Source organism: Emys orbicularis, chromosome 2, assembly GCF_028017835.1.
Source record: "Emys orbicularis isolate rEmyOrb1 chromosome 2, rEmyOrb1.hap1, whole genome shotgun sequence".
In the NCBI taxonomy this organism is placed as follows: Eukaryota; Metazoa; Chordata; order Testudines; family Emydidae; genus Emys; species Emys orbicularis.
The window spans coordinates 190,754,233-190,781,573 of record NC_088684.1 but is presented as its reverse complement, the minus strand read 5'-3'; the positions used below and the strand labels follow the sequence as shown (position 1 = coordinate 190,781,573).

Here is a 27,341-nt window from a genome sequence, read left to right as displayed (position 1 = left end):
GTGGCACAGATGGGCCATGGAGTTTTTATAGCATGTTGGGGGAGGGGCTCAGAAAGAAAAAGGTTGAGAACCCATGGTATAACTGATATGAGAGATACATAACAATTTCACTTCTCTTTCACTTACAAAGATCGATTCCAAAGGCATCCCTAAACTAACTTGATGTGGTTCTTTTTTTTTTTTTTTTGGAAAATGTGGGCAAAATTACAAGAAAATTTTCTGAATTGTTTTGCACTGTTAAGTGAACACTGTTCTATTTCCAACATTGCAAGAAGATCATGCTATTAAAATGATCAGTGCCACAAATTAAGTAAATTAAAAGTCTAAGAATCTTTTTTCATAATTTCTAATAAGGTCTGAAAGCAACCAGAATTGATTTCATGGCAGATGCTTTACAAAATAAAAGCCTATTATAATGATCATCAGCGAGAATTGACTCTGCAGGAGTTCCAGTAGGACTTCAGAGAGACATGGAATGAAGTTGTTTTTTCATAAATGGTAGCTTTTCATTATCACAATGCTGTAGATCTTCTGCCTGGGTTCTTTTGTTCTAAAGAGCCTCAAAGAGCATAAGAACTAATGATCATAACACCACACAGTAAATCTAAGGGCACGATCCTGCCACTGACTTTGCCTTGGGACAGGTCACTTTGAACTCAGTGCAGCTTGACACAGGCATGGGGATGAGCTATATGTAGTCAGTTGCAGGATCAGAGCCAAAAATTGTAGCCCAGTTTGTTGGATATCAAGAAGAATTCAGCCCTAGAGTTTCCAAATGTTGCTATCTTGATAAATTATGCTGCTTAAAAGAAGGGATGTGACAATTGTGCATAAATACTTGAAGAGGGGAAGCAGTTATTTCAGATAGGTAAGAATGATGTAACCAACAGTAGTAGCCTGTGTTTAGATCGTGGTACTAGTGAAACTAATTAGCCAATGGAATTGTTTACCAAGAAAATTGTGGAAACAACTTCCCTAGAGCTATTCAGGAGCAGGCTAAATAAAATGCTTATGGGTTTAATGTAGAGAACAATAATGCACTAACTGGGGAGCATGCATGAAATGACCCAGAACAACCTTTCCAGCTCTAGTGTTTATCATTTTAAATGCAACTGCCCAAGCTACAGTAGGGAACTGTACTCTAGCGTAGCACTGAGTGCTGATAAGAAATGATCGTGGTGATGTTTAGAAATGTTGTAACACTTACCTATTTCAAAACACGGTGTGATTAAATTAGACACATTATAGCCTTCTCTACGGGAAAAGCAGATGTTTTGTATCTTTATTGGAAAAGCAATGAAAAATTATTGAAAGTGTGATACTGCAGTGTACTTCATAGCGGTAGTAAAGGGTTTGGTGTTTTTTTTTCTTTTATTGAATGTTAAAGGGTAGTTATTTAAAAATTGATAAAATGCCCACAAGAGTTCTTTTGACAGACCCATTTGGCCCAACATATAATGATATAAAAAAGGTGGTGTTGCATGAATTGACACAGAATGTTGTGACTTACTGTGGAATTTGAAGACAGAAGAACATTCTGTTGTTTTGCCAGATAGTTATTTTTATGAAATATAATATGCAAGTAGCTGTTTTTTGGTCAGCTCGAGGCTTCTGACTGTAGTATAAAGCTACTTGCATTATGAAGCTAATTCATCATTTGCTAAAAGTATGATGCAGTGAATAGGTGGTGAGGGAGAGGAGATACTCACTGAAGTTTCTGAAGAGCAGGGCTGTTAATGGAGGTGATACTGATGGGAGTGGTAAATAATCCACATGGGGGCATGTCTGGCCAAGGTGAAGTTGCGGACACGGCTCTGCCTATCTCCATATACCAGACAGTGTCCAGCGAGCAGTGCTGGGTGGACTGTATGCCATACCTTTCAAAATAGCATAGCAAGGACTGCCTCTGAGCACTCCTCACTCTCAACCCCCCTGGAAGCATATCTGCTTTTGCCCAGCACGTACACACTAAGCCCAAGTCTCCTCTGCCTTGCAGCTGGTGGAGTCATTTACTTCTATGCAGAGTGAGTGTAAAATGTTACTAAACTAGACTGGCAACTTTGCACTCACTTTTGCACAGGTGTAAATGGATACACAATGTGCAAAGCAATGCAGCTTTAGGCCCAAGACCTCCGAGAACTCCCAGTGGAGTGTTGCTCCTCTGCACAGTACACCACCACCTGTAGGATTCTTAATTTGACCCACAGTTTGCAAGTAAAGTATGCAACATGTAGAATGGTGCGGAAAATACCACGCATGCTTTAATGCACTCGGTAGAACCTACATCTTTTTTTATTTTTAATAAAACTAAAAGTTCTAAAGTTAGGTTCCTTAATTGTCTTGCTAGCCTGTCAGATAAAGTCATTGCTTTGAACAAGGTCTGATGCTGAACTCCTTTTGCAAGTAAATCTGCTGAAGTCCATTGGAGGTACCTTGTGCAGGGATTGGAGAAAGAGTTCAGGATCAGGCCCAGCCATTCTAAATTAAAGGGATGTCATAGGGAAATAGAAGTAACCATTTTCCCTTTCAGGTCTGCTGTGAAAATTAAAGTGGAAATGGGATACACTATTAAAGACATTTAACTGACTATGCTGAAGCCCATTTCAATATGTGCCTGATGAGGGAATAAGCCTTGCAAATGAATTACTTTGCTGTTAATTCATGTAAAACCTGCATATACAGTGAAGTGCTCTTAAATAAATATTTGATAAATGAATAAAACTCTGGCACACTAAAATGCCAAAATATAATGACTGCCTGACCTGATAAGACATAATTACATTTAATGAAAACACCTGCCAAGTGTAGATATGCAGAATAGCACCTGATATTTTCTGCCCACTCCTGTCTGCAAGTAGCTGTAAAATCCCGACTACTCACCAGTATTGTTACCAGCTTCTCCTTATTGTAGACAAGGATTCCACTCATGACTATCTGACCCCCCCATCTGTTAGCTGGTTGATGATATTCAGCCTATTGTTCCTTTCACGTTAAAATTTTAGGAAAGCACTTTTAAAATGAAAAACTCATGCTTGCTGAATTTGAGACCCCTGAGCATGGGCTCATGCTTAACTTGCCATACCGGTCTGTGCTATTTTGGAGTCCCTTAGCCAAAGTCACTGTTGGTCCTGTATTTGATCACTGTCTCCCTAGCTGGGTGTCAGAAGCACACAGCCATCACCATATCTGATGCCCCCTGCTATTGATCATTTAAAGGGTTCATACACATTCTCCAGTGAGAAGGTAGGGTGGCACGGTGCATTAAGGCACTAGACTTTTACCTGTCAAGACCTGAGTCTAAAATCCTAGCTAAAGTCACAAATGGGGAGGGCTCTGGCCATCTCAACGTAGTCCTCATTTTTATAGCTCCTGAAAACAACATATGTGGCTTGATCTTGAAAGTTGCTTGAGCATCCGCAACTCTCATTGAAGCCAAAAGGAACTGCAGGTATTCCACACCTTTCAGGATTCTCCCCATAATAGCATGTGATTGGCAAAATGTCCTGGCTAGGATTGTTGCAGGTCAGATTGAAATGCTGTGAGGGACCTGTGTAAGGAAGAAAGCCTTGCACCTATCTATACAGTAGCTGGTTTGTGCCAGTGGTTAGAGCAGTGGTTTTCAACCTGTGGTCCACAGACCCCAGAGGGGCCACAGACTATGTCTAAGGGGTCCGCAAAATGGTTGTTACCATACAACAGTGGTTTTCAACCTGCGGTCCATGGACCCTGGGGGTCCACCAACTGTCTAAGATTTCCAAAAGAGTCTGCACCTCCATTTGAAAATTGTTAGGGGTCCGCAAATGAAAAAAGATTGAAAACCACTGGGATAGAGGATAGCACTGAGAGTGTGTATGTGTGTGCACCTGCAATAAGAAACCTTTTATTAGGGATGAAAAACTTGCAAGTAAGGAGGAGATGATAAACTTTTCTCAGGGGGGAATAGAACGAGGAATACTTGTGGCACCTTAGAGATTAACAAATTTACTTGGGCATAAGCTTTTTTAGCCCACGAAAGCTTATGCCCAAATAAATTTGTTAGTCTCTAAGGTGCCACAAGTACTCCTTGTTCTTTTTGCTGATACAGACTAACACGGCTACCACTCTGAAACCTGTCAAGGGGGAATGAAACTAACGCTTAATTGGGACGTAAATGGCACCTAGGCCTTGTTGGCCCTCTACATGAGCTGAATTTTACCCTGGAAGAATAGTGCTGTGCAGAGCAGGAAATCAGAGAAGAATTAAATCAGATTACTCAAGTAAAAAGACAAATATAACTTTCCGAGAACTGGTGTCTCTCTCTCATTCTGTGGGAGATGCTCATAGCCAGTGATATCCCCAGATATATCCTAGACTGGCTTGCCATTCTTGTTGAAGGTTATTTGGTCTGTTAGGCCCCATATTGAGTACATGCTTTTGCCACCCCATAGCTGTAGAGTGGGCAACTTGGGTATTGGGAGAAAAGACACCTGAATTAGTAGTCTTTTAGTGCAGATGTATTTTCAGTTATTGTAATATGGTGACTTGAGTATTGGTTCCCTAATATATGCTCCCAGTGTGAGTTATATAGTATTATAGAGTACACAGCATTTTCAGTTCAAATTCTCCAGCTGTCTGCCTTTCCTGCCCAATGCAAGGTTTCACCCTGTCATTATGAGAGCTGTAGGTTGGAGACACTTTTCATTCTTACTCTGCATGCCGCTCCCTGTATGCTTTTATCATCCTTATTTTCTCCTCTTTTGCTTCTCTGAGTAAAACTAATTGAAATGAATGGCAGAAAAGCCGCTTAGTAAGAATTAACTGTTTCCTCTGTGTTTGTGACTGTCAGTGAGAACTGGCTTCTCAGTCACTGTTTCACTCCAGCCTAAAAAATATCTTACCTATTAACTGCTACAAAGATGTAGAGAACACAAACCAGAGGCAGACGCCAATAACCGCTCAGTTCTTTGCAACACCTAGTGTAAATAGCTTCTTTTCAAGTGATCATATGGTACAACCCTGGAGGGATAGCTCCTCAGACTCAGTGGAGCTACACCATTTTACACCAGCTGAGAATCTAGCCCTTAAAGTTTCTTGGGCCCAGATCCTCAGTGGTAGTTAGGCATCTAACTCCCATTGAAATCAACGGGAGTTTAGATGCCTGAATACTTTTAAGGATCTGGGTTGTGATGAAGACAGGGACTCATTTCCTAAACTGGGAGATTCAGACCTACCAGAGGACACTTGGTCAAATACTCCTTTTCACAAAATAGCCTCCCATTAGCCCATATTTGAATGTTAAGGGATGTGATCCCGATTATAGTGATCAGCCAAGCAAAGGATTCTCCATAGGTCAGATTGTGCTTCCCTTTTATCTGTTTGTTTCTGAGCTTTCTAACCATATTACTCAATAATGAGAATGGTTATAGCTTGTTTTTGTATGCTCACACGCACAAGCTAGTTGTTTCCAAATGTGCAAGATAACAAGAGATGTTCATATGGGCTGGGGGGAAAGGAAGCATTTACTGGTTTAACTTTTTTTAATCTTGTGTTGTTCTTTTGCATTAAAAAAGAAGATCAATTCTGATTTATCCCTAAAACATTAGCTGACATAATTATTTTAGTTTTCACTTAGGACAAACAGATGTCAGAAAATTAGTTTCAAAGACTGGTTTGATATCAGACTCAGGGACCATTTCTTATGGCAAACAGGAATGATGGAAGGAATTGGGGGGGATGATACACAGGATTTCTTTCTTATGTAAATTGTCCCATCTAATCCAACCATTTGGTGCAACTCAAAACACAGATCACATTTACCAGAGATTTAAAAAAAATCACTTACCTCCAAACCAAAAAAGCATAACAACTTCAAAGAGCAATACCAAAAACCAAACCAAAACAACAACAAAAAATAACACCAAAGCCATATTTGCATCTTTGTATGGGCAATCTGACTTGCTCCCTTGATAAAGTGTACCAATTTAGACAAATGACTGTGCTTCCTAAAGGGTTGGGTGTTTTTTTTTTCCTGAAGTGGAGAAAAGCACATTAATATAACTCCTATGTTAATATCCTGCCTGAGGAGGGTCAGGACTTTTGTATGGAAGGTACAGGGTTTCCTTTACACTGTCTAAACTTCTCATTTTATTTTTTTCTCTCTCTTCTGTCTCTTTCCTGATTTGGCTGCTTAGGGACAGACAGGTAATGGAGAAGAAATTGAAAGGGAAAATACAGGGAAAATGTAAATGAAAAGAAGTTATTATAACTGTTATAATGAAGTGCCTTTCATTTAAATATAAGAATGTAACGCTGAAATGAACTTGTGATCCTGAAATGCATTTTTAATGAGTTTCCTTTTTATTTTGCTGCTTCAGTGGCATATTTTAAAGACCCTTTGAAAAAAGCCACATTAAAAACCCCACCAAATGCCACAACATGCAAAATTGGATATTGGTTTATTCCAAAACTGCTGATCAGGAAGAGTGGCTCTTCAACACAAAATGTTGCAGTCACTTTATTTAAATGAGTTTGAATTTGCATTGTGATGTGCCATTCTGATTTAGAAAAAAAAAATTAGATTTTCAGATCAAATTGACCCAGCCAGTGAAGCGTTAAGAAACTGGCAGGTTTAGTCTGAAAGCCTCATGTTATATCAAACCTGCAGCCGGTGGAAGTCATAGAGCACCAGTGAGAAAACAACTTTCTCACTGAAATCTTTCTCTCGTTACTATGTAAGATTTTTGTTCTCACATATTTCTCCTTCTCCTCATAGGGGAACGCCCTTTCCACTGCACTCAGTGTGGAGCCTCCTTTACTCAGAAAGGCAACCTCCTCCGCCACATAAAGTTGCATTCAGGCGAAAAACCCTTCAAATGTCACTTGTGCAACTATGCCTGCCGACGCAGGGATGCCCTCACGGGCCACCTGAGGACTCATTCTGGTTAGTAACTGCATCCGAGCACTTTCTGGACAAAGTTTGCTCACTTCCAGGTCAGGCCGGGAGTTGTGTACATGCTCACTGCCACCATGTCTTCAATGGCTGCTTGGATCAGGATGCAAGTAGTCTCACTTCAGGCTTAACCAATTTGTGACATGAACAAAAAATGATCAGCTGCAATGTTTGAGCAGTGAGGATGCCTCCTCAGAAGTTACTAAACTCTGCTTATTTTAGCAACCCCAAATAATCAGCTTTTCTTTACTTCTTGGCACCAGGCTAGTTGGAAATTCCCATGTTAGGGTCTGATATTTCAACCCTTAGGTGAGCAATCTCTTTAATGGGACTACTTGCATGAATAAGGGCTGCATGATTTGAGTGAAATGCACCACGGTGCAGAGCCTGCCTAAGGCCACTGCGCCAGTTAAGTCCCACTTAATCCCTCAAAAAGAAGGTTTGAGTAATGCATAGGCTTGGTGCTGGCTCTCTGAGTATGAGGTTAATTTCACCCATTGCGCATAACATATGTTGTGTGCTGCATTCTACTCTTAGAGGTTTCAGGTAGGGGTTGTTATTTCTTAAATAAAAAGACTCTAATATGGAGGCCTGGATAAATATTTTCTGAAATACTCATGCTTGTGCTCATATCTGCCTGTTCACTTAACAAGACTTCTCAATGTTTAAAAAGGTCACCGCATCACTCTCCTTCTGAGAGCAAATCCAAAATGGTACCCACACCATTAAAAGTGCCTGCAACCATGCAAACTGGGGCTGTGATTTCATCAGATGTCACAAATTAAGCTGGAATTCTCCTGGTCAGTATTTGGATAGGAGGCTTCCAAGGGAAACCCCTTGTGCTTCCAGAAGTGATGTAAAAAAAAGTTAGCATTGAGCCAATGGCCCTGGATGGTAGTAGCAGACTCTGGAAGTGCCATTTTTTATCTGAGGTGAAAAACTGATCACTAAAGATGGCTCTGTCTGTAAGAGGTGTTCTCCCAGGTGTCCAAATCAAATTCCCTTTGGATTCTGCCTATATCAGGTCCTAATTCAAGAAACCGTTTAAGCACAAGCGTAATATTAAAGATGTGCTTAAGCCCATTGATTTTAGTGGGACTTAAGCATGTGCTTAAATGATATCCTGCATAAGGATTTTTTTCTGAACTGGGCATATAGGCATTCTGCTTATCTAAAATTGCCATTTCAAGGAGATACAGTATTCCTCTGCACTTCCTCTCCGAACAGGTATTGTGTTGTGCTTTATGCTATTTAGCAGCTGTAGCATTCCATCCCAGATGTGGGTGAAGTGATTTCTATACAGTTTGAATAAAGTTTTGAGATTCTTTAGGATCTGAGAAACTATATAAATATGCAATATTATTATGATTAGTTAAAGTTGCATCATTGTATGCAAATACGTTGATGGTCTCAGTCCAGTTCCTAGCTGACAGTGGTGGTGAGTGAAACTCAAAGATGAGGTTTGTATAACCGTCCAAAAGTACAGCTCCTTATCAAAACTGGCCAGTCTTTTTAGTATAAGTCCTCAAATTTTGGGCCAGAAATCTCACGTGAACGGTCACTCTTGTAAGATTCCCCAGTACTTTCTGCATTTGGTCATGCTAGATACGCCACAAGCAGAGCCTCTGTCATGATATTTCAGTGCTTCTACTTCTGGATTCTGCTAGAACCAGGAAAATGAAAATATTTTTTATAAAAATTATCCAGGACTGATTTGAACCTTTAAAAAAGGCTCTATTTGGATTTGGTTCTAATTTTAAGTAAAGGGTTGAGTTGGTTCTCATTGCATCAGAACTGGTTCATCTATCTCTAGTGGACAGTGGTCTACACCACAAAAACAGTCACCCCAGTTGGCAGTCTCTGTGCAGAGAGGTAAATAATTAAAGGACTTGGAGACTGAATTACCTTCTCATCCCTACAGTTCTTCCCTCATCAACCTGAGAATTCTTCCCACATCAAGGATGAGGCAAAGAATGGAGAAAGGCTTGTAGCACTGCAACCCTTTCTGTGCCAAACTGGCAGCTCCCCAATGCAATACATTCTAAGGGGTAGAGTCCAAGGTCCTGAAATTCCGGAAATTGGGATCCCAGCATCCCAAGATAATTTTCAACTTGAGAACCCAGGATTTTAACATCATCTGTCCTAGCGTTTTGCAAACCCTTTAACTTTATAGAAACAGTTATCAATACACACATCTTTATTTTACAAAACCCAGCAAACTGAATACTTAGACAAATGTTGTTATCATATTTGCAAACATCCTTTGAGGTATTTGGTGCCTCTATGGGTCTCTGAGTTTGCTGTTGCATGCCACCAGTCACCAAGACAAAATTCTATTTGATATTTCACTTGCCCTCAGATATTTCAGACCAGTTCCAAAGCAGAGAAGACAACCAATCAGGACCAATGACACACAAAATGTGTGGGGCAACTGAGATTGCCCTAGTTTTGAAGATTTAAGGCCAGATTCCTTGGCGGGTGTAAATCAGGGTAGTTCCATTGATTTCAATGGAGCTATGCCAGTTTGTACCGGCTGAGGACCTGGTCTTTCAATTAGAGACTATAACTAAATTTTCATTGTTGTTTTGAGAGGTCCCAAATACTCCACTGATCGTTGGCTGTAGATAGTCATAGCACAAATGATTTCTTGTTGTTGTTATTATTCTGTCAGATACTTAATTTAACTCATTTGCTAAATTGTGTTTTCTGCAGTTGGCAAACCTCACAAATGTGGATACTGTGGCCGAAGCTATAAACAACGCAGCTCTTTAGAAGAACATAAAGAACGCTGCCACAATTATCTGCAAACCATGAGCCTCTCAGGCAGCTTGTATCCAGGTAGGAGTTCAAAGCAGAAAGGGTAAACCTGGAACCAGTACCCTCCTGTCACTCATTAATTGCCAGGGGATGGTCTAGTTGAGCTATCTGGGAAGCGTAACTATCCATTACAGTACCACCACTGAACAGATTTTTGGATATATATTTCCATCTCTGTCTTGGTAGATAGATAATTAGTTGGAGCTATTGTTGTACTTAATCAATATTTAGTTTTCTTGTTTTCCTTGCTCCAATCTAAAACGAGGAAGCTAAGGTATGAAGGCCAATTTTGACTTTTACATCTAGAAACAACACCTTCAGGTAACCAGCTACAAGACTTGGAATTCCTTAGCGCACCAGCTGTTCAGGCTAAAGCATAGTTATCCCAACTCATAGGGCTGGAACTTTCCTATTTATTTTGAGTCCTATAGATTACAATACTCAGGACTACAAACTCTTGTTAAAAAGGTAATTCCACTGCCAGTACATGATTTAGAGCTAATTTACTCTGGAATGCACACTTTGGTATAAGAGGGGATAAGAACCACACACACCCTTACACACCTGCATAGGCTATCCGGACCTTGTGTCCCAGTGCACAGCAATGAGTAGGCGCTCAATGCCAACTACTCCTCCCAGGCCAAGCAGGTGAGCAGGAAGAGAGAAGAACCTTAGCTCTGCCCCACAATGCATTGGCTAACCCAGAGGAGCCAGTCTGGAGAGGGTAGTAATTTGCTGTTGGTAGGCACCAGCAGCAAACAACTACCCACCTAAACCAAAGGGGAAGTAGGGAGGGAATCATGCCTCTCTGGAACATGATTTTTTCCTTGGGGCCTGTGCACCAATACCTGATCCCATGTCTGGGGCATGTGGCAGAGCCACAATCTATTCCTTAGAGACTACAGAATCTAAAATTGTGCCTAAAATTGAGGAGGTCTTGCAGGTTGGAAACAAAGGTACCAATTAGATGTGTGAGACTGATCACAAGAGGTAATCATACCAGATATGTTGATAGGCATTAGTTCAGGGGGCGAGCATAGTATCAATGTACAGAGGAATTTAAGGTTACAGTCCATCTGATAAACTACATTTCTTGCATACCTTTTGGATCCTGTAAGTATATATTATTCAGTTTGTCAAATGACAAACTGGTATGTTATCTCTGACCTATTTGCAATGATGCCTTATTTAACATTGTATATCTGGACAGCACTTGAATATGTTTTTACATGTTACAAGATAATGTAAAGTATATGCACATAATGATAACACTGAATGCAGCTGAGATTCTTCTGACAGACAGCATGTTAGAGCAGCGCTCCTCCTAATTTTATTGAGGGGTTGGAGAATGTATAAATAGGAGGAAAGCTGAAGCTAATGTACTCAAGGCCATGATATTTATTCCGTAACAGGGTGATAGGATGTAGAAGCCAATAGTCTGTCTGGGGTTAGAATTTCCAGTGCCTGGCATAAAGGTTTGATACGTCTGTGGGCAAAAGAAAACAACAATTTGTGTTAGCTTTTCAGTTACTTGCTGAAAATAAAATATTAGTAAAGAAAAATATGCAGATGAAGCTGAAATCAGTAACAAGAAACTGTAATAAGAAATAACTCTCAGATGTATGGGACTGTGCTTATTATAAACCCTGACAGAAAAAGCTTAGATGTTCACAGCAGTTTAGGGTTATGCAGCTCAGTATTTAATATTTGAATCAGATTGAAAGTTGGCATATTCATAAGTGGTGTTTAAGAAACATTGCTTTCTTGCATACACAAAGAGTATCAGACAGATCCCTATTATACCTAATATGAATTTGATTTTAGAAACCGGCAGTAAAATGGAAGGAACAGCTTATATTTTAAACATTGTATTTTGCCAAAGCTCCTACTTTTTAACAAAATTTGGTATTATTTCTCAGGTAATAAACCAGTTTTTCATTAAAAAAACCTTTGTTGAAAGTGATCCTGGTATTTTAAATTACATACAAGGCTCCCTAACTCATCACAAACACAGTTTGACTTCAGATGCCGTTTTTCAATTTTAAAAATATTGTATCTGTAAAGAGGTAAATATGCAACAAAGCCGTTCAGAATGAGACATGGTCCTTTTCTTATTTAAAAATATTTTTAATGCATGTTTTTTATACTTAGAAAAGTAAGTCAGTCTTATAAGCAAGAACTACTGTTCATTCAGCTTTTCAGTATGTATTATTGAGCTATTACTATGATAATAAAGTCCCACTGATTGTTGTATTGATAGAATCATAAAAATGAGGGGTAAGGTCATCCGGTCCTTCTCCCTGTTACTGCAGGATTATTTTCCACAGCATATTTTCTAGTATTTTGTCTAATCTAATTGAAAAATTCCTAAGCAATTGATTTCTACCACTTCCTTTAGGAGCCTGATGATAGATCTCATTGGGAAACGTACCTAATATGGGCAGAGCCAAGGAGGAGGGTGAAGGGGAACAACATATTTTCTTTCATTTTGTCTTTGAATTTGACGATTTGGAGTGAAATCCTGGCCCCACTGAAATCAATGGCAAAGCTCCAAACAACTTCAGTAGGGCTAGAATTTCACCTTAGTGTCTGATGCTGCTTCCACAGACATAAGTTGGAGTTTTGCTATTGATTTCAATAGGAACACATGAGACCCTCCAAGTACTATAGAAAATAACAGAAAAGACAAACTATGAAAACTTATAGACTGAGCTTTGCTCTTGTGGTTTAGTATATCATTAGAATAAATCAATGAAGATATGGCATAGTACAGCCACAAAGATACACAGGTAGATTGATATCTGTATACGCCTACACCGAGTGGGCCAATGTTTTTTGTTCCCACAAAAAAATTCAGTGAAAACACAAAAACAGAAACAATTTTCAGTTTTTGGCAACCAAAACCCCCCAAAATTCAGGTTTGCAGCCAATGTTTTTGGGGTGTGGTAGGGTGGGGGTAGGTTTCAGTTTCCCAAAACTGGAAAATACTGGTTTGGGCCTAAATTTTTATTTTTTGCTTGCCATTTTTCATCAAAACAGCAAACAAACAAACAAACAAACAAAAAGTATGTGAACTCATGGGCTAACCCTCCTTTAATTCTTTGGAACTGTTATTGTGCTACCTTCTTGGATGCCATGGGGAAATGTCTTTGCATTTTGGTGGCAATGTGGGAACTGCTATTTGTCATTATGTCCTTTAGAAACAATGACTTTTTGTTGCTTTGGGCCTTTACCATAGAGTTTTACCCTTTTGTGACTTCTAAATTGGATTGGAAAACACCTGAAAGTGTTAGCTTACACCAAATGCAGAAGCTTGCCTCCTTAATGGGTGCATTGTAATGAGCATACAACACCAATGCCCTGTACTGACTGACTGATCACTTCCAGATGCTATTCAAGGGGTGGGTCACAGTCTTTAAAATCTTAAATGGTCTGGGGCCCAGTCATTTTAGCGAGCACTTCAACCACTGTAGTATGTCATCCTGCAGCAGTGGTTAAGATCTGCTAGATTGCTCCTGCTATTGGTTCCTAGAGTTGTCTTCCATGGGGGCACTCTTCTCTGAGGGCACTTAACAGCTCCTTCTGTTGATCCACCCCACCTGAGTCTGTCAACTCAGGGGATGATGTAGCCAAGCCTGTTCTATCAGGCTGCCATTTAAATGACATATTGCTAACATTAGAGAGACAAGGTGGGTGAGGTAATATCTTTTATTGGACCAACTTCTGTGGGTGAGAGAGACAAGCTTTCGAGCTTACACAGACCAGAAGAAGAGTCAAATTGGTCCAATAAAAGATATTACCTCATCCACCTTGTCTCTCTCTAATATCCTGGGACCAATACAGTTACAATAACACTGTATACATATTACTAGCATGGCAGTCCATTAGGTTTGCTTATTCCTTTCATGTAGGCAACAGATATATTTACTTTAACTATTGTTATATGTCCAATTACCACAGCAGTAGATACCATGTAAACATCTATCAATAAGTGAGCACACCTATTGAGAAGATAACGTGTCACCAGCATACATAGAACATAAAAGACAGATTGCCCAATCAAGGCCTAAATCGTTCATGCTTTATTACTTGATGATCAGATATCAAGTCACAATCTTGCTTAAAATATTCATCTCCTGGCAAAAGATAAAAAAAATCCAGAGAGCAATCACTCAGTATGTGTTACACACACTTGATAGATCACCTTTTCTTCAGACATTGGATGCTCAGGATAAGTATAGTTTACCATCATAGAGCTCTTGTTGTGCCAGTTCATCTCAGACCCCCTTCAGCTTCCACAGGCAGTTGCAACAAAGTGACATAACAGGAACCTTTTCCCTAGTGGTTCATAGCTAAGAATCTCTTTACTGGGCTTTCTTTCTAAACCTAAAACTTCTTAGCAGTAGCAGGAAGTCAGAAAACAGTCTGAGTGCAGAAGGTCAATGCTCTATGATAAATATATGTTCAGCCACTGGACTAGCTAAAATTGGATTTTAATGACTAACACTGTATCAGGGAAGTAGCGTAATAGAGAACTGTCAGAGAGGTTGTTTTCTGCATAAATTATAAATACATTCTTCTATACGAAGTGATAATCATGCCCCATTTCTGATGAAGTGATGCTTATTGTGCTGGGCTTTTCTGTCACTAAAAGGTAGTGGGGGGGGGGGAGGGTAAGAGGGGGAGGGCTTTGTATCAAATGTAATATTAAAGATCTTAGGGCCTGATTCTCCATTTTCCTGCACCATGTGTAATCGTTCAGACCATTGCAAGGTGGGTGTAAAACCAAATCAGAGTGATCATGTTAGACATTCATTTTGCACCAGTGTAAATAACTAGACAGGGCGCAGAGCAATGGAGAATCAGGCCCCGTAAGCTTTGCAATCTGTTATCTCTACATCCTATTTGAGGGGAAGATGAGCACTGATCTAATTTAGTCAGCATAAGGGACAATGATACAAACAGTCAGAGTCAACCTGTGCCTGTCATTGTAAGCTCCTGGTTTTAGTTGGTTGCATGCTAATAGAAAAGTCTGACTAACATGATACAAAGATGGTAGTTCCATTAAAATGGAGCATGCGTGCCTAACCCTCTGATGTCATTTGATTTCAGTCATAAAAGAGGAAACTAACCACAGTGAAATGGCTGAAGACTTGTGCAAGATAGGGTCAGAGAGATCCCTCGTGCTGGATAGACTAGCAAGTAACGTCGCCAAACGTAAGAGCTCTATGCCTCAGAAATTTGTTGGTAAGAGTTAAACGTTTGCTGTCTCCTAAAAAAAGCCTTATAGGGTTTTCAGTCTTGCATCATGATTTTCATTTGTTATCATTAAATTAACAATATATAAATATATAGGATTCGCTAGACGGATGCATTAAAAAAGGATACTTTCTGCAGCTTAACTTTCCATTTTACAGCTTTTGGGGGGGGGTTCAGTATTCTTGCCTTTTCCACTGTTGATGCCCCAGGTCTTCTATATGATTATCCTGGGAATCGAGGCTCCTATTCAGGAAAGCACTTAAGCAGATGCTTAAGACTACATTTTGTTAACTTCCCACATTAGGGCCCGACACGTGTGTTGACACGTGTAAGCATGTGTGTGTAGGTGAGGATGGGCTGAACGTAAGAGGTTAATACTCTTTCACTCCTTCAGAAAGGTTGTACACTTGTTTACCTCATTTCTTTGGTCAAGTATCATTTATAAACCTAGAAATATGTGCCCAGCTGATGAGAATGGTAAAAGAAAAACCAAGATCAATTTATACTTCTTCACGTACATACTGTAAGCAACACAAACTTCCATAACCTGCTTCCTTCTTTTACTAATAGACATTTTCTTGCCTCAGTGACTTGACTAGGAGGTTGTGTCCATTTTCTTCTTCCAGTTGGTATTCACTGTGCAGAGTAGTGGCTTGTAGCAAATCAATCAAAGGAAACTGAATACAATGAGAGAGATTGCAACAAGGTTTAGGTTTAGACTTAAACCTTTAAAAGCATGGAAACTCAAAGGAAAGCCTGAGCTCACTTCTACAGAGAAACAGACAGAATATTCAGACTTCTCCTAGTTTTATATCACTTGCTTCAGGAGAGGATTAAAGCCTTTGGGAAGGACTAAATTGTAAGACGGGTTTTGAAGAAAAGGTGGAGACATGACAGACTAGGTAAGGGAGGGGGATTCCAGAATGTAGGAAGCCACATGGAAGGAGGTTTGATTCTAAGAGTGGGAAGACACAAGGGAGCAGTAGCTCATGTGGCAGGGATGGAGCAAAGGGGGAGTGAAGCGTGCCACAGAAAGAGACAAACAGAGAATACTAGGGATCCAAGTTGTATATACCCTTTAAGAGAAGAAGAAGAAGCCTAAACTTGATGGAGTGGGTGACAGGAAGCCAATGGAAGGATTTGAAGCAGGGAAGAACACTGGTAGAGCAGTAGGCATTCAGTTTTTCAGGGGGTAAATTTGAGCTGTGGGCAGGACATCCAGGAAGAGACAGCCAGAAGTACAAATATGAATAGAGTGGGTTTAAGTGAGAGGAGAAGAGGCACAGCAGAAAATACTGGATGAGATTGTAAAGGGAGAAGAAGATAGGGCCAGCACAGAACACTGAGAGACCTTGGTAAAGAGAGGGAGGAAAGAGGCACCACCAAAGAAGATACTGCAGAAGTAGTCTGAGAGGTAGGAGAGGAAGTCTCTACAGTCTAGGGCAGAGAGAGTATTTAGGAAGAGGGCATGATCAATTATATCTAAAATGGGAGAGAGCTGAAAATTATGGAGATGGAGAAGAACCTTTGTGATTTGTCCAGGACGACATCATTGGGCAGTTTCAGTGGAATGGAGGTGGCCCAATTGAAGGTGATCAAGGAGTGAATTAACATAGAGGAAGTTAAGGCCACATGGGTAGAAAACACATTTGAGAATTTTGAAAGAGGAGAGTGGTAGATGGAGAAGGAGATGGGCTCAATGGAGGGAGGTTTGAGGCTACAGGAAATAATAGCATGCTTGAAGTCAGAGATGTGTGAGCGAGAGCGGAGAAAAACTGAGAAGGAGGGAGATTGTATAAGGGGGGAAGTCAGGAGTTGGAGAAAACAAGGTCAAGAGAGCAGATTGAGAGACTGGTGGAAGAGAGTAAGAGACACACGTCTGAGTCAGAAACGGGTGAGGGAGGAGAGACTATATTGTAAGAGAGGGGAGGAGGAATCTTGTACCAGAGTGTGTCATTATGTCAGAAGGTAGAATAGTAGGTTTAAGGAGACAGTCAAAGATGGGGAAAAGAAGTGATTGTAGGAGCAGGACTTAATCAGGGCAGGAAATGTAGCTGCTTACCAACTAAGATGGCAGAATTGTAGTGGAGGTAAATACTGAAAATGTGGTAGGAATTCTGAGTTATTAAAGAACTCCAAATTGTTTGATGATTAAGGACCGGATTCAACTACCGGAGTAAGTTGATGCAATTCTTCTGAAGGCTCTGGATTGAATTTGTCTCTTAGACTTTTTGCCTAAGGAAAAAATATCAGCTGTGAAGACACCAGGAAGACTAGAGAAATTAATTTGGTTTAGAAAACTATTTTTAATAAACACAAATAAGTAACCCATTTAGAGCGGTTGGGCATGGACTGTTTTTTGTTTTCCATTGTTTGTCACCCTCATGCTGACAAACAATAGAGAAAGCCAGGCAAATGAGAGACACAGGTAAGGCAGAGTTTCCTGTCACTTATTCAGTGTGTGGTGTAAGAAGACACCATGACAGACTATTTATGAAGACTCTGCTGTAAAAAAATAAAAAGGCCTCTTTGGGCAAAGAGATTCATCAGAGGCCCCCAAATTCCCTCCTTTTTTCCCCAGTGCTCACCCCGTTTAATATGAAGTACATTACCAGTTGCTCAAACTCCAAGTCCGGTCTCCTTGCCCAAAGTCCGTTTTGGTAACAAGAAAATGGACATTGAACTAAAGGATTAAATACACCAAACACTGAACCAATTTCCAGCTCTCCCGCATTCCTTTAACATAACAATGCTACCATCATTTAACCAGTGACTAATTTAAAAGACACCGGTCCTGATTCTCCTCACTTACACTGATTTTAAACCAGCGCATCACTATTGACCTCACTGGCATCACTTGTCATTTAGACAGAATTAAATAAGAGGAGAATCAAGCCCAGAAGCACCACTGGTTACAAATGCCAGAGAAGGCGCAGGTTTCCTCAGCCAAGCATAAACCTCAGGGCTAGTTAACAAGGTAGGAAAAACAAGCCACTGTGGCAAAGAAGAACACAACAATATTAGAGCTAAGTCAAGGTCCAGTCAGTCCCAAACTCAAGAGAGAAAGAACAGTAAGGTTCTCAATGTGGAACTTGGTATAAAGCTGAGCTCATTCACCAATTTCAATTAATTAGGTGTGAAATTATTTGACAGCAATAGTGCCATTGCAGCACTTGTGTACGGCACCTTGCTTTGCAAACAGGAACAAACCCCAGGGCTGAGAGCCAAATTGGACCTTCCAACCTGGGGTTGGAGAGGGACTGGTAACAGTTCAGGCTGAAATGTGTCTGATATGTTAAAACATCAACCAGAATTTTTTTTTTTAAAAGAAGCCTATCAGAGCTAGAGTGTATCATCTGTCTGTTAGCATTTAGTTACCTGTGGCAAGCACCCTGAAACCCTGCAAAGCTTCTGAAGAGTTTCATGCCACTAGCAGTTTACCTTACTTATTCTCTGATAACCATAAAAATAGGTGATTGTTTTTAATGAGCACTGGTGTTATCTGCACTGCCCATATGTAAAAATGATACTTGCCTGCCTTAAGCTTGTGTGCGTTTGAAATGCTCTTGCTCTGTGACAGATTTTTCCTTACGAGGAGCTGATCATATTGGTCAGCTATAGGCTAGTTATGGTACATAATCATAAAGCAAATATTAACCAATAAAGAACACCTAAACTTGTGCCCTCTGGATGCTCAGTGCATGACATATAATAATAAAGAAAGCCCAGGTTTAATGATGTACAGTACATATATGCTTTAACTTTGTTGTTTTCTGAATCAGGGGTATAAATTCATATTAAAAAATGTGGTAAGCATTTCACACATTGCCCATGCATTTTCCACAGAGTCCATTTTGAATCTCTAGTCTTTAGCTCTTTGCATTTTGAAACTATGGGATTAGAAATGGTGCATCTAATAAAAACCATGGCATTAGTGGGGGGGAGCAAACACTAGCACTAGGAGTGGGAGGTGGGAAAAGCAACCCAAAAAGCACAGGGTCTGGCATGGGTGGAGCCAAGTTAGGAGCTGTATATGCCATGCCTCCTTACTGGAAATGTACTGAGGAGTTAAGATAGCTCCAAGAAGTGCTAGCTCTAGGGCTGGTCAGAAAACAAAAACATCCATTTTGAACAAATGTTGAGCTTTTGACATTTTTTTTCATTCTGCATTAGAACAAAAACTAAAACTTTTAGAAATTTTTCACAAAAAATGAGAGAGTCCCCTGCCTTCCAATTACCCAATAGCTCACTGGGTAGAGCACTCGCCTGAGGATGAGGGAAGACCCAAGAGCAAATCCCTGCTCTGCTTGAGTCAGAGCAGGGATTTGAACCTAGGTCTCCCACATTTCAGCTGAATAAGAGCCTCCTGGGAGGAGGGAGAAATCCCAGACCTGAGAAAGTTTAGACAAAAAGAGAGACGATTCCACAAAACGTTCTAATTTTGACTAATCTGCATTTTCCTACAAAAAGACGTTTTGTCAAAAAATTCCTGACCAGCTCTAGTTGGCTCCCATTCTGTGCCTGCTACCTCCCCTGCTGTGGAGCGAGGCTAGTGCATAGCAGGGAGGAGCCAGGCTTCCAGAGAAGATGGAGGCTCAGGAAGTGCCTGGTAGGCAGCAGGACTTTCTGCACTATAGGCCTGTTTTTTGCAGGATTTCAAGCAAGCGATTTCCAGGCTGCACTCTTGGCCCTTTGTGGAGTTTGGAAATCCGTCCACTCTGACAGGGCAGTTCTGTCCCGTTCATCCTGTGGAATTTCCAGCAGACTTTCCCCCTGCTCTTTGGAGGCTCTTCAACAGGAAGGGACAATTGAGCCCCATTTTATGCAATCTTGTACATGCTGCAGACTAATGGAAAGTTATTAGTATAGCCTGGAGCAGTATTAACTTCCAAGGGAGCCCCTCTGTATTTTAAGGAGGAGTGACAGCAGCAGTGGCTGGTAGGAGGGAAGCAGCACAGGCTCTGCATAGAAATACCTCACCTCCACTGGATCCCCTGAGATCTGTCAGACCCACGTTGCTCACAGTTCCATAGGGCAGTGGTGTTCAAACTTTTTTTCTGGTGACCCAGTTGAAGAAAATTGTTAATGCCCGTGACCCAGCGAAGCTGGGGTTGAGGGGTTTGTGGTGAGGGAGGGGCTCAGGGCTGGGCCAGAGGGTTGAGGTAAGGGGGTGAGGGCTGCGGGGTGGGGCCAGGAATGAATGGTTCAGGGTGTGGGAAGGGGCTGTGGACTGGGGCAGGGGGTTGGGGGGGCAGGAGGGGGGCAGGGCTCTGGGCTGGGGTGTGGGGCCAGGGATGAGGGGTTTGGGGTGCAGGAGGGGGCTCCGGGGTTTGGGGGGGCTCAGGGCTGGGGATTGGGGTGTGGGAGGGGGTCAAGGCTCTGGGCTGGGGGTGCAGGCTCTGTAGTGGGGCCGGGGATGAGGGTTTTGGGGTGCAGGAAGGGGCTCTGGGTTTGGTGGGGCTCAGGGCTGGGGCAGGGGATTGGGGAGCAGGCTTACTTTGGGCAGCTCCTGGTCAGTGGCGCAGCGGGGGTGCTAAGACAGGCTTCCTGTCTGTCCTGGCACCACGGACCGCACTCCGCCTCGGAAGCAGCCAGCAGCAGGTCCAGCTCCTAGACGGAGGCACGCAAGCGGCTCTGTGTAGCTCTCGCCCGCAGGCACCGACCCCCCCAGCTCCTGTTGGCTGGTTTCCGGCCAATGAGGGTGCGGAGCCGGTGCTCGGGGCGGGGGAAATACGCAGAGTCCCATGCCCCCCCCCCCCGCCTAGAAGCCGGACCTGCTGCTGGCCACTTCTGGGGCACAGCGCAGTGTCAGAACAGGTAGAAACTAGCCTGCCTTAGCCGGGTAGCACCGCCAATGGGACTTTTAACAGCCAAGTCGGCGGTGCTGATCAGAGCCGCTGCGACCCAGTGCCTTCCATTCCATGACCCCATACTGGGTCGCGACCCGCACTTTGAAAACCCCTGCCATAGGGAGTGGGGTACACTATCTGGGAACCTGAAGGAGGTTTCTTCCTCTTTGCCCCTCCTTTATGGGACTGGTAATATTGCATATGTATTACAAATACTGCATGAGAGACTTTTTTGTCATTCAAAGCTACCTGTTAGTGAAGTTCAGTATCATGAGTGATAGTGTAGCGTAGTACACAGATATACTTTAAATCAGCAGCTGCATTTTTAAATAATTTCTCCAATTCCCAGGCTTTACTTTTATTTTTAACTTGTTTCTCTATAGCCAAGATTTTCGAAAGTGATTACTGATAATAGGCACTTCAATTTTTGGGTGCCCAGTTTGAGACACCTTACAGGGGCCTGACTTCTAAAAGTGAGGAGCACCCGCTTTTTAGTCTTTAGAAGTTGGACACACAGTAACTTTTGGAAATCTTAGTTTATCTACTTGGAAACTGCTCCTAATATTTTTTCTTTGCTCATAGATGTGAAGTTGTAATTTATTCAGTGGACTCTGTTGCACTTGTAAGGTCTCACTTAGATTTGGTTGGCAAAATGGACTGTTCAGCCAGCTCAAAAGAAGTCTCACTCCATGCAGAATGCTAATTTTCAGTTCAATGGAATTATTTATTTGAGAAACATTGCCTTATGTTGCTTCTGCCAGTTATACTTTTCACTACAGAAAACTTATGGACATGTGAACCTTCTTTTCAGAACTAGTGTCTAGCCTATGGTTGGTCAAAAAATTTTCATTTGAAGTGTTTGATGGAAAATTGATTTTTTGATTAAATGAATTATTTTGTGAAAAGTGTTTGCTTTCCACAGAAGGTTTTGATTTTTTGTCAATACGTTGAATGGTCGAAAAATGAAATGTTTTTGTTTTTCAGACAAAAAACTAAATATTTCTGACAAACTCCCATTCTCTTCTATGGGCCAGGATCTTTTGACAGACTTTATCTCCCATGATGCACCATGGACATGTAACTGCCATGATATAGCACCTCCATGCACCAAGAAGGAGGTCGTGGCACACCAGAGTCCAACCAAGGAGCCCAGCCTGTAGAGCAGAATGGGAGTTTGAGGCAGTTGAACCACAAGTCTCATGAGGCAACACGGCAGTATTTCAGAATTGAATTTTTTTGTGTGTTTGGCCAAAATTTTTCAGTTTTTGATTGTTTGCCAAAATATATTTTCTCATCAGTTCTAGTGTAGCACACCAGGAAATTGAGAGCTCTTCACAGCAGTTCTCAATTTCAGATGCAGATTTGTACCCCGCATTGAATCTTTCTATTTTGATTTTACTGACATAGGAAGTCCAGTGCTTAGTTTAGACACATTGAATCCCAAATGTCTAACTCCTGATTGTTTTGGAATGCAGGTGAGAAATGCTTGTCTGATGTTCCATACGATGCCACCACTAATTATGAGAAGGAGAGTGAGATGATGCAGACTCATGTTATAGACCAGGCCATTAACAATGCCATCAGTTACCTAGGGGCAGAGTCTTTGCGTCCCCTTGTGCAGACACCTCCAGGCAGCTCTGAAGCAGCACCTATTATCAGCTCCATGTATCAACTCCACAAACCTCTTGGGGACAATCACGCTCGTTCCAATCATACTGCTCAGGACACCGCGGTGGAAAACTTGTTGCTGCTTTCCAAAGCCAAATCCATCTCCTCTGAAAGGGATGCCTCCCCCAGCAACAGCTGCCAAGACTCAACAGATACAGAGAGTAATAATGAGGAGCGCAGCGGTTTAATTTACCTGACGAATCACATAGTTCCCCACGCAAGAAATGGCCTGTCTATAAAAGAAGAACAGAGGCAATATGAAGTCCTGAGGGCAGGTACTGACAATTCCCACGATGCTTTCAAAGTGATCACCAGCAATGGGGAGCAAGTAAAAGTTTACAAGTGCGAACACTGTAGAGTTCTTTTCTTGGATCATGTGATGTACACCATCCACATGGGCTGTCATGGGTTCCGCGATCCTTTCGAATGCAACATGTGTGGCTACCACAGCCAGGACAGATATGAATTCTCTTCTCACATAACACGAGGGGAGCACCGTTTCCACATGAGTTAAAACCCCTCCCACACAGATGGGACCTTGTCAGCTGTACTACTGGAGCTGTATGAACAACAAAAACCACCAGTCTATTGGACAGTAAAAGCATCCAGAAATGAAAATTAGAAGACCTGGCCCCAGGAGTTTTCTCCTCTTGGTAGCATGTATTGCAACTTAATTTTATAAAATGCATATTGATGTTTTTATTGCAAATATTTGGATCACCAAACCTTTAGTAAGTAGCAGCTTTTGTAGTCAGGTAGCTGAATCCACTTCCTTCTAGCTATTGCTTTCTGCAGACCTCTCTCTCCAACACAGTTAAGCATGTGCATAATGCACAAAAACTTGGCTGGGGGCTAGAAAGGCCTTGTGCTAACATGCTGAGAATAGGGCTCTTACACCAGACATTTTTTTTTTTTTTTTTACTTCCCATTATTACTTGGGTCATTAGGAAGACTTAATTAAAATAAAGACAAAGCAGCCCAACCAGGACCCTTGAGTGGTGCCATGGGGACCTGGAATGGTGTTGCAAGCCTAGACCCTTGACTGGCACTATTTTAGCAATGAAGTAAAATAACACAATAGCACACACCAAGGTGTGGATTTTCTTGCCTGCATGGCATACCTTATTTCTATTGTGAAGCATAAGGCCAGTTTTTGAAGGACATGAGAAACACCCTTGTAATACATAGTCTGGAGTGGAAATTGCATTTATTTGGAGAAAAGGGTTTTGTTGACTTTTTAAAATAAATATTTTCCCTCCCTATCCAATAAAAACTCACTTTTTCCTTAAAAATATAAGGTTTAAAAATCTTTCCGCATAAGAAAACAACCATTTATGTAGAATTTTTTAAAAGGAGTTTTAATTATTTAGAAAAATACGATATTCAGTAGGAGAGAGAAAATGTTTGGAGAATATTTTTATGCACGCTTCTTTCATTTTGGGGGCAAAATTTTTACAACTGGCTGCAAAATTTCCACATTCACCCATTTTGCATATGAAAATGCCCATTCTGCTTGCACAGCAAGTACTCTGGCTAATTTTGTGGGCTGTGTCTGGAAAATTTAGCCCGCAATGATTTTTTTTGACGCACTGAAATGAATTAAACAGCCATTTAAAAAACTTAGTGCCTATCCCCCTTTTCTCTAAAATTAACCATTCATTAAGAGATCCATCCTGCAAGATACTGAGCACTCTGGCACCGATCTATCAAAGCACTTCAGCATTTGCCTGAGTAGTCACATGAACATAAATGGAACTATTCTTATGCTTAAAGATAATCCCAAATTTAAGGGTTTTTTTTTGCTGGATTGAGTCCAGAGCAAGGATCAAGCCCTATGAAACCAAAAACATTTATTCTATCTCTCCCCCGCCCCCCCCCCCCCCCGCATTCAGTGTCCCCTTCTTGGCAAGATCCTCCCAACTAGCTGTTTAAATTCCAGTAAAATGAAAAGACCTCTGAAGCACAAAGACAGCTGATAGTAAAAACTGCCAATCTGTTTGTCTCTTCTTTAGTTCCTCTTCCAAATAGCTCATTCCTCTCCGCAAACAGCCTACTGGCTTTAAGACTGGGTAATAGTGATATTTATGCAACTTGGTTAAGAATCGCCCTGCAGAGCTGGAATATTTCCACAACAGTACAGGTACTAATAATTGATGATTGAGTTGCCCAACCCATTGCATGTACAAACATTTCCACTGTATAAGAGATTGGTACTACCCCATAAACAAAAAACATATATTGCAACAAGACCATTTCTTAAGTTTTGTAATACTGTTATGTATTTTATCTATCTATCTATCTATATATATATATATATATTCATTCATATTATGGGCCAAATTCAATAGAATTAGTGCACTTGCACCAAGGATGAATTGGGTCCAATGGGTGTATATATTACATATGTATAATATATATAAACAGACAGAGCGGTCCTGGTTCTGCTTTCACTTACGCAGCTGTAAATCAAGAGCAACTCCATTGAGGCAACGGAATGATACTGGTGTAAGTGAGATTTGAATATGCTTTACACCTCACTCCCCCCCCCCACACACACACACATTACTTTGTTACACTGTACATTCATTCCTAACTATAAGAAATTTACTTTGTAAAAGCCAAGCTCCTTGGATCACAAGGGTGATATTACGTAGAAAGAATGTCTATAATGCATGGACTGTGTGAACACATGCAAACACACTTATGCACATACACTGGTGAATATGAATATGAACAACATCTTTCTTTTCTGGTATCCTACCAGCAATTTAACAGTAATATAAACTATAGCCCTGATTGTGATCTTACACAGGTTAAATTCCATTGACTTAAGTGGAGGTACTCCTGGTTAGAATCTGGCCCCTATGTATCAGGCTGGGCAAAGCCAAGAGGGGCGTTTCTATCCATTTTTTGTGCCAAAAAGATTTCCTCACTGAGTCTGTTGCATATTCTGTGTCAACAAAGACTGTACGTACTGGTGTGCCAATAGCATTTAAACATGCTTCTAGGAAGAATCTGATGTTAAACTGCAAGGGAAGGACAGAAATAACTTACACTAAGATGCGTTGTTGTTTTTTAATTCAGTTTATATTCTATTTCTTTTTAATGTTCATGCTTTTCCAGGGCCTGATTCACCTGTCCTTCATCCTCACACCTTCACTGCAGGCTGTTCTCCCTGCCGTTCTGACCAGGGAGGTCCGGTGTCATTGCTGAGAGTTTCTTCAGTGACCTCTTTGCGTCAGTGGCAGAGAACTGGACAGCTGAGGAATGTACCTTAATCTCCTGGAAACAGGGAGCTGGTTCTGTTACTGATATTCGTGGCCCTCTCACAGTTTAAAGTGTTATACAATCTATACACAGCTTATTTTTAGCTTTTGAAAAAAAATCTTTTTCTTAACACAGCTCAGCCCATAAGGAAACGCTTTTTTAGGGCATTTCTTTGCTAAAGCCCACAAAAGAGAGGGCCAAAGTCACTACTGCTGTAAGCAGGCACATCTCCAGTGGACTGGTGGCCACTTAGAGATGTGTGGATTCTGGCCTTTAGAGTGAAACGTTTAATTGTAAAATTGACGATTTCTGATTCAGAGGAGTTCTCGGCATTTAAATGGGTTGGGGCTATGTCACTTGTTTTGTCAACATGCACACATAAATGTGTGGTTGTGTGGCTCATACATAACTCTATATAGTTATGTATCATATGATAATTTTCACAGTGGATGTGTTTCTTGGCTCTAGGCTTTTCCTATTTATATGAGAGTATGTGAATGTTGTACAATAAATAATACAGTGTATAATTTAGCTTATTAATAAGATACAGTGTATCAGAAGGAGTAGCGTAACAGCAGCAGCATTCCTTGTTTGTAGAGGGGCTTTTGTTTCACATTGTTTGCACAAAAATCATCCTCTCTTTGTTTGGAAATAAATGTATTGATAATTTTATTTATGGAGATGAACACAGGAGGGAAAAACGATCCATGTACTAGGAGCTCGTTTGTCTGCAGCTAAACAAATTGTGCCCGTAGATAACCATGTTAGTGTAACCTCCCTTTTTCCCTCCTATGCGCTGGTGTACTAGCCTATCATGGTTTATCTCTAACCTAAAAAACAAAAAGAGTAAACATGTTGAACGGCTTTAAGTTAAGCTGATATCTGTTTTAAAAAAAGATGTAAATAGCAACATAGTAAGAACTGCTTTTCAGAATTTTTTCCACAGCTGATTTCTCCTCCCACAGCACCCCTGCCTTTTATATTTGATATATAAACAAGTTGTATTTACACATTTTTTTGCTGTGAATTTATATTGTAAACCCCTTTTTCTTTAAGACCATTGTATTTACATTTCAAATTTTTATGAAATTTGCTTGATTTTTTTTAATTAAATTATGTCTGGAAGGTGAGACGTATCTTGTAAGAGAGACAGCTTGGTAAAAGACTTGTCTTTAGTTGCTGTAGTGACATTCTGCACAGCTTAAACCCCTTCGTGCATGAGTGACTGCGTGCACATGTAAGAGAATGTGCACATATGTGTGGCAAAGTGGAGCAAGGAAGAGAGCATGACGCTGAGCTTGGGATCAGGCAGCCTGATTTTCTGTTTGCATCTACACTAGTGTAACTGTATGGAAGTCAGTAAAGTTAAACCAGCCTAACACAAGTGGGAGATAATCAGACCCTTGATCTTTATACATAGCAGGTGAAATGCAGGGAGCGATTCTTCATTATGCCACAGCACTGATGTATTTTGGCCATAAAATCCCAAGAAAGGGGCTCTGCCTGAGTCATGCGGGGGGGGAGGGGAAGAGGGCATGGATGATCCTGCAGTT

General features: G+C 41.1%; 1 protein-coding gene across 7 annotated transcripts in view; it reads left to right on the top strand.

Moving 5' to 3' along the window:
- IKZF1 (IKAROS family zinc finger 1) overlaps positions 1 to 26,468 on the top strand; it is a 95,449-nt gene extending 68,981 nt beyond the window's left edge. For 3 of the 7 annotated variants that reach the window (XM_065399942.1, XM_065399939.1, XM_065399945.1), the window contains 4 exons: positions 6,752 to 6,919; positions 9,641 to 9,766; positions 14,858 to 14,992; positions 22,329 to 26,468. In XM_065399942.1, the coding sequence (XP_065256014.1) occupies positions 6,752 to 6,919; positions 9,641 to 9,766; positions 14,858 to 14,992; positions 22,329 to 23,035 (1,136 nt within the window). In that variant the 3' untranslated portion in view covers positions 23,036 to 26,468. The remainder of the gene's footprint in view (positions 1 to 6,751; positions 6,920 to 9,640; positions 9,767 to 14,857; positions 14,993 to 22,328) is intronic. The other 4 variants (XM_065399943.1, XM_065399940.1, XM_065399944.1 and 1 more) reach the window with 2 other exon arrangements.
- Positions 26,469 to 27,341: the final 873 nt, after the last annotated feature.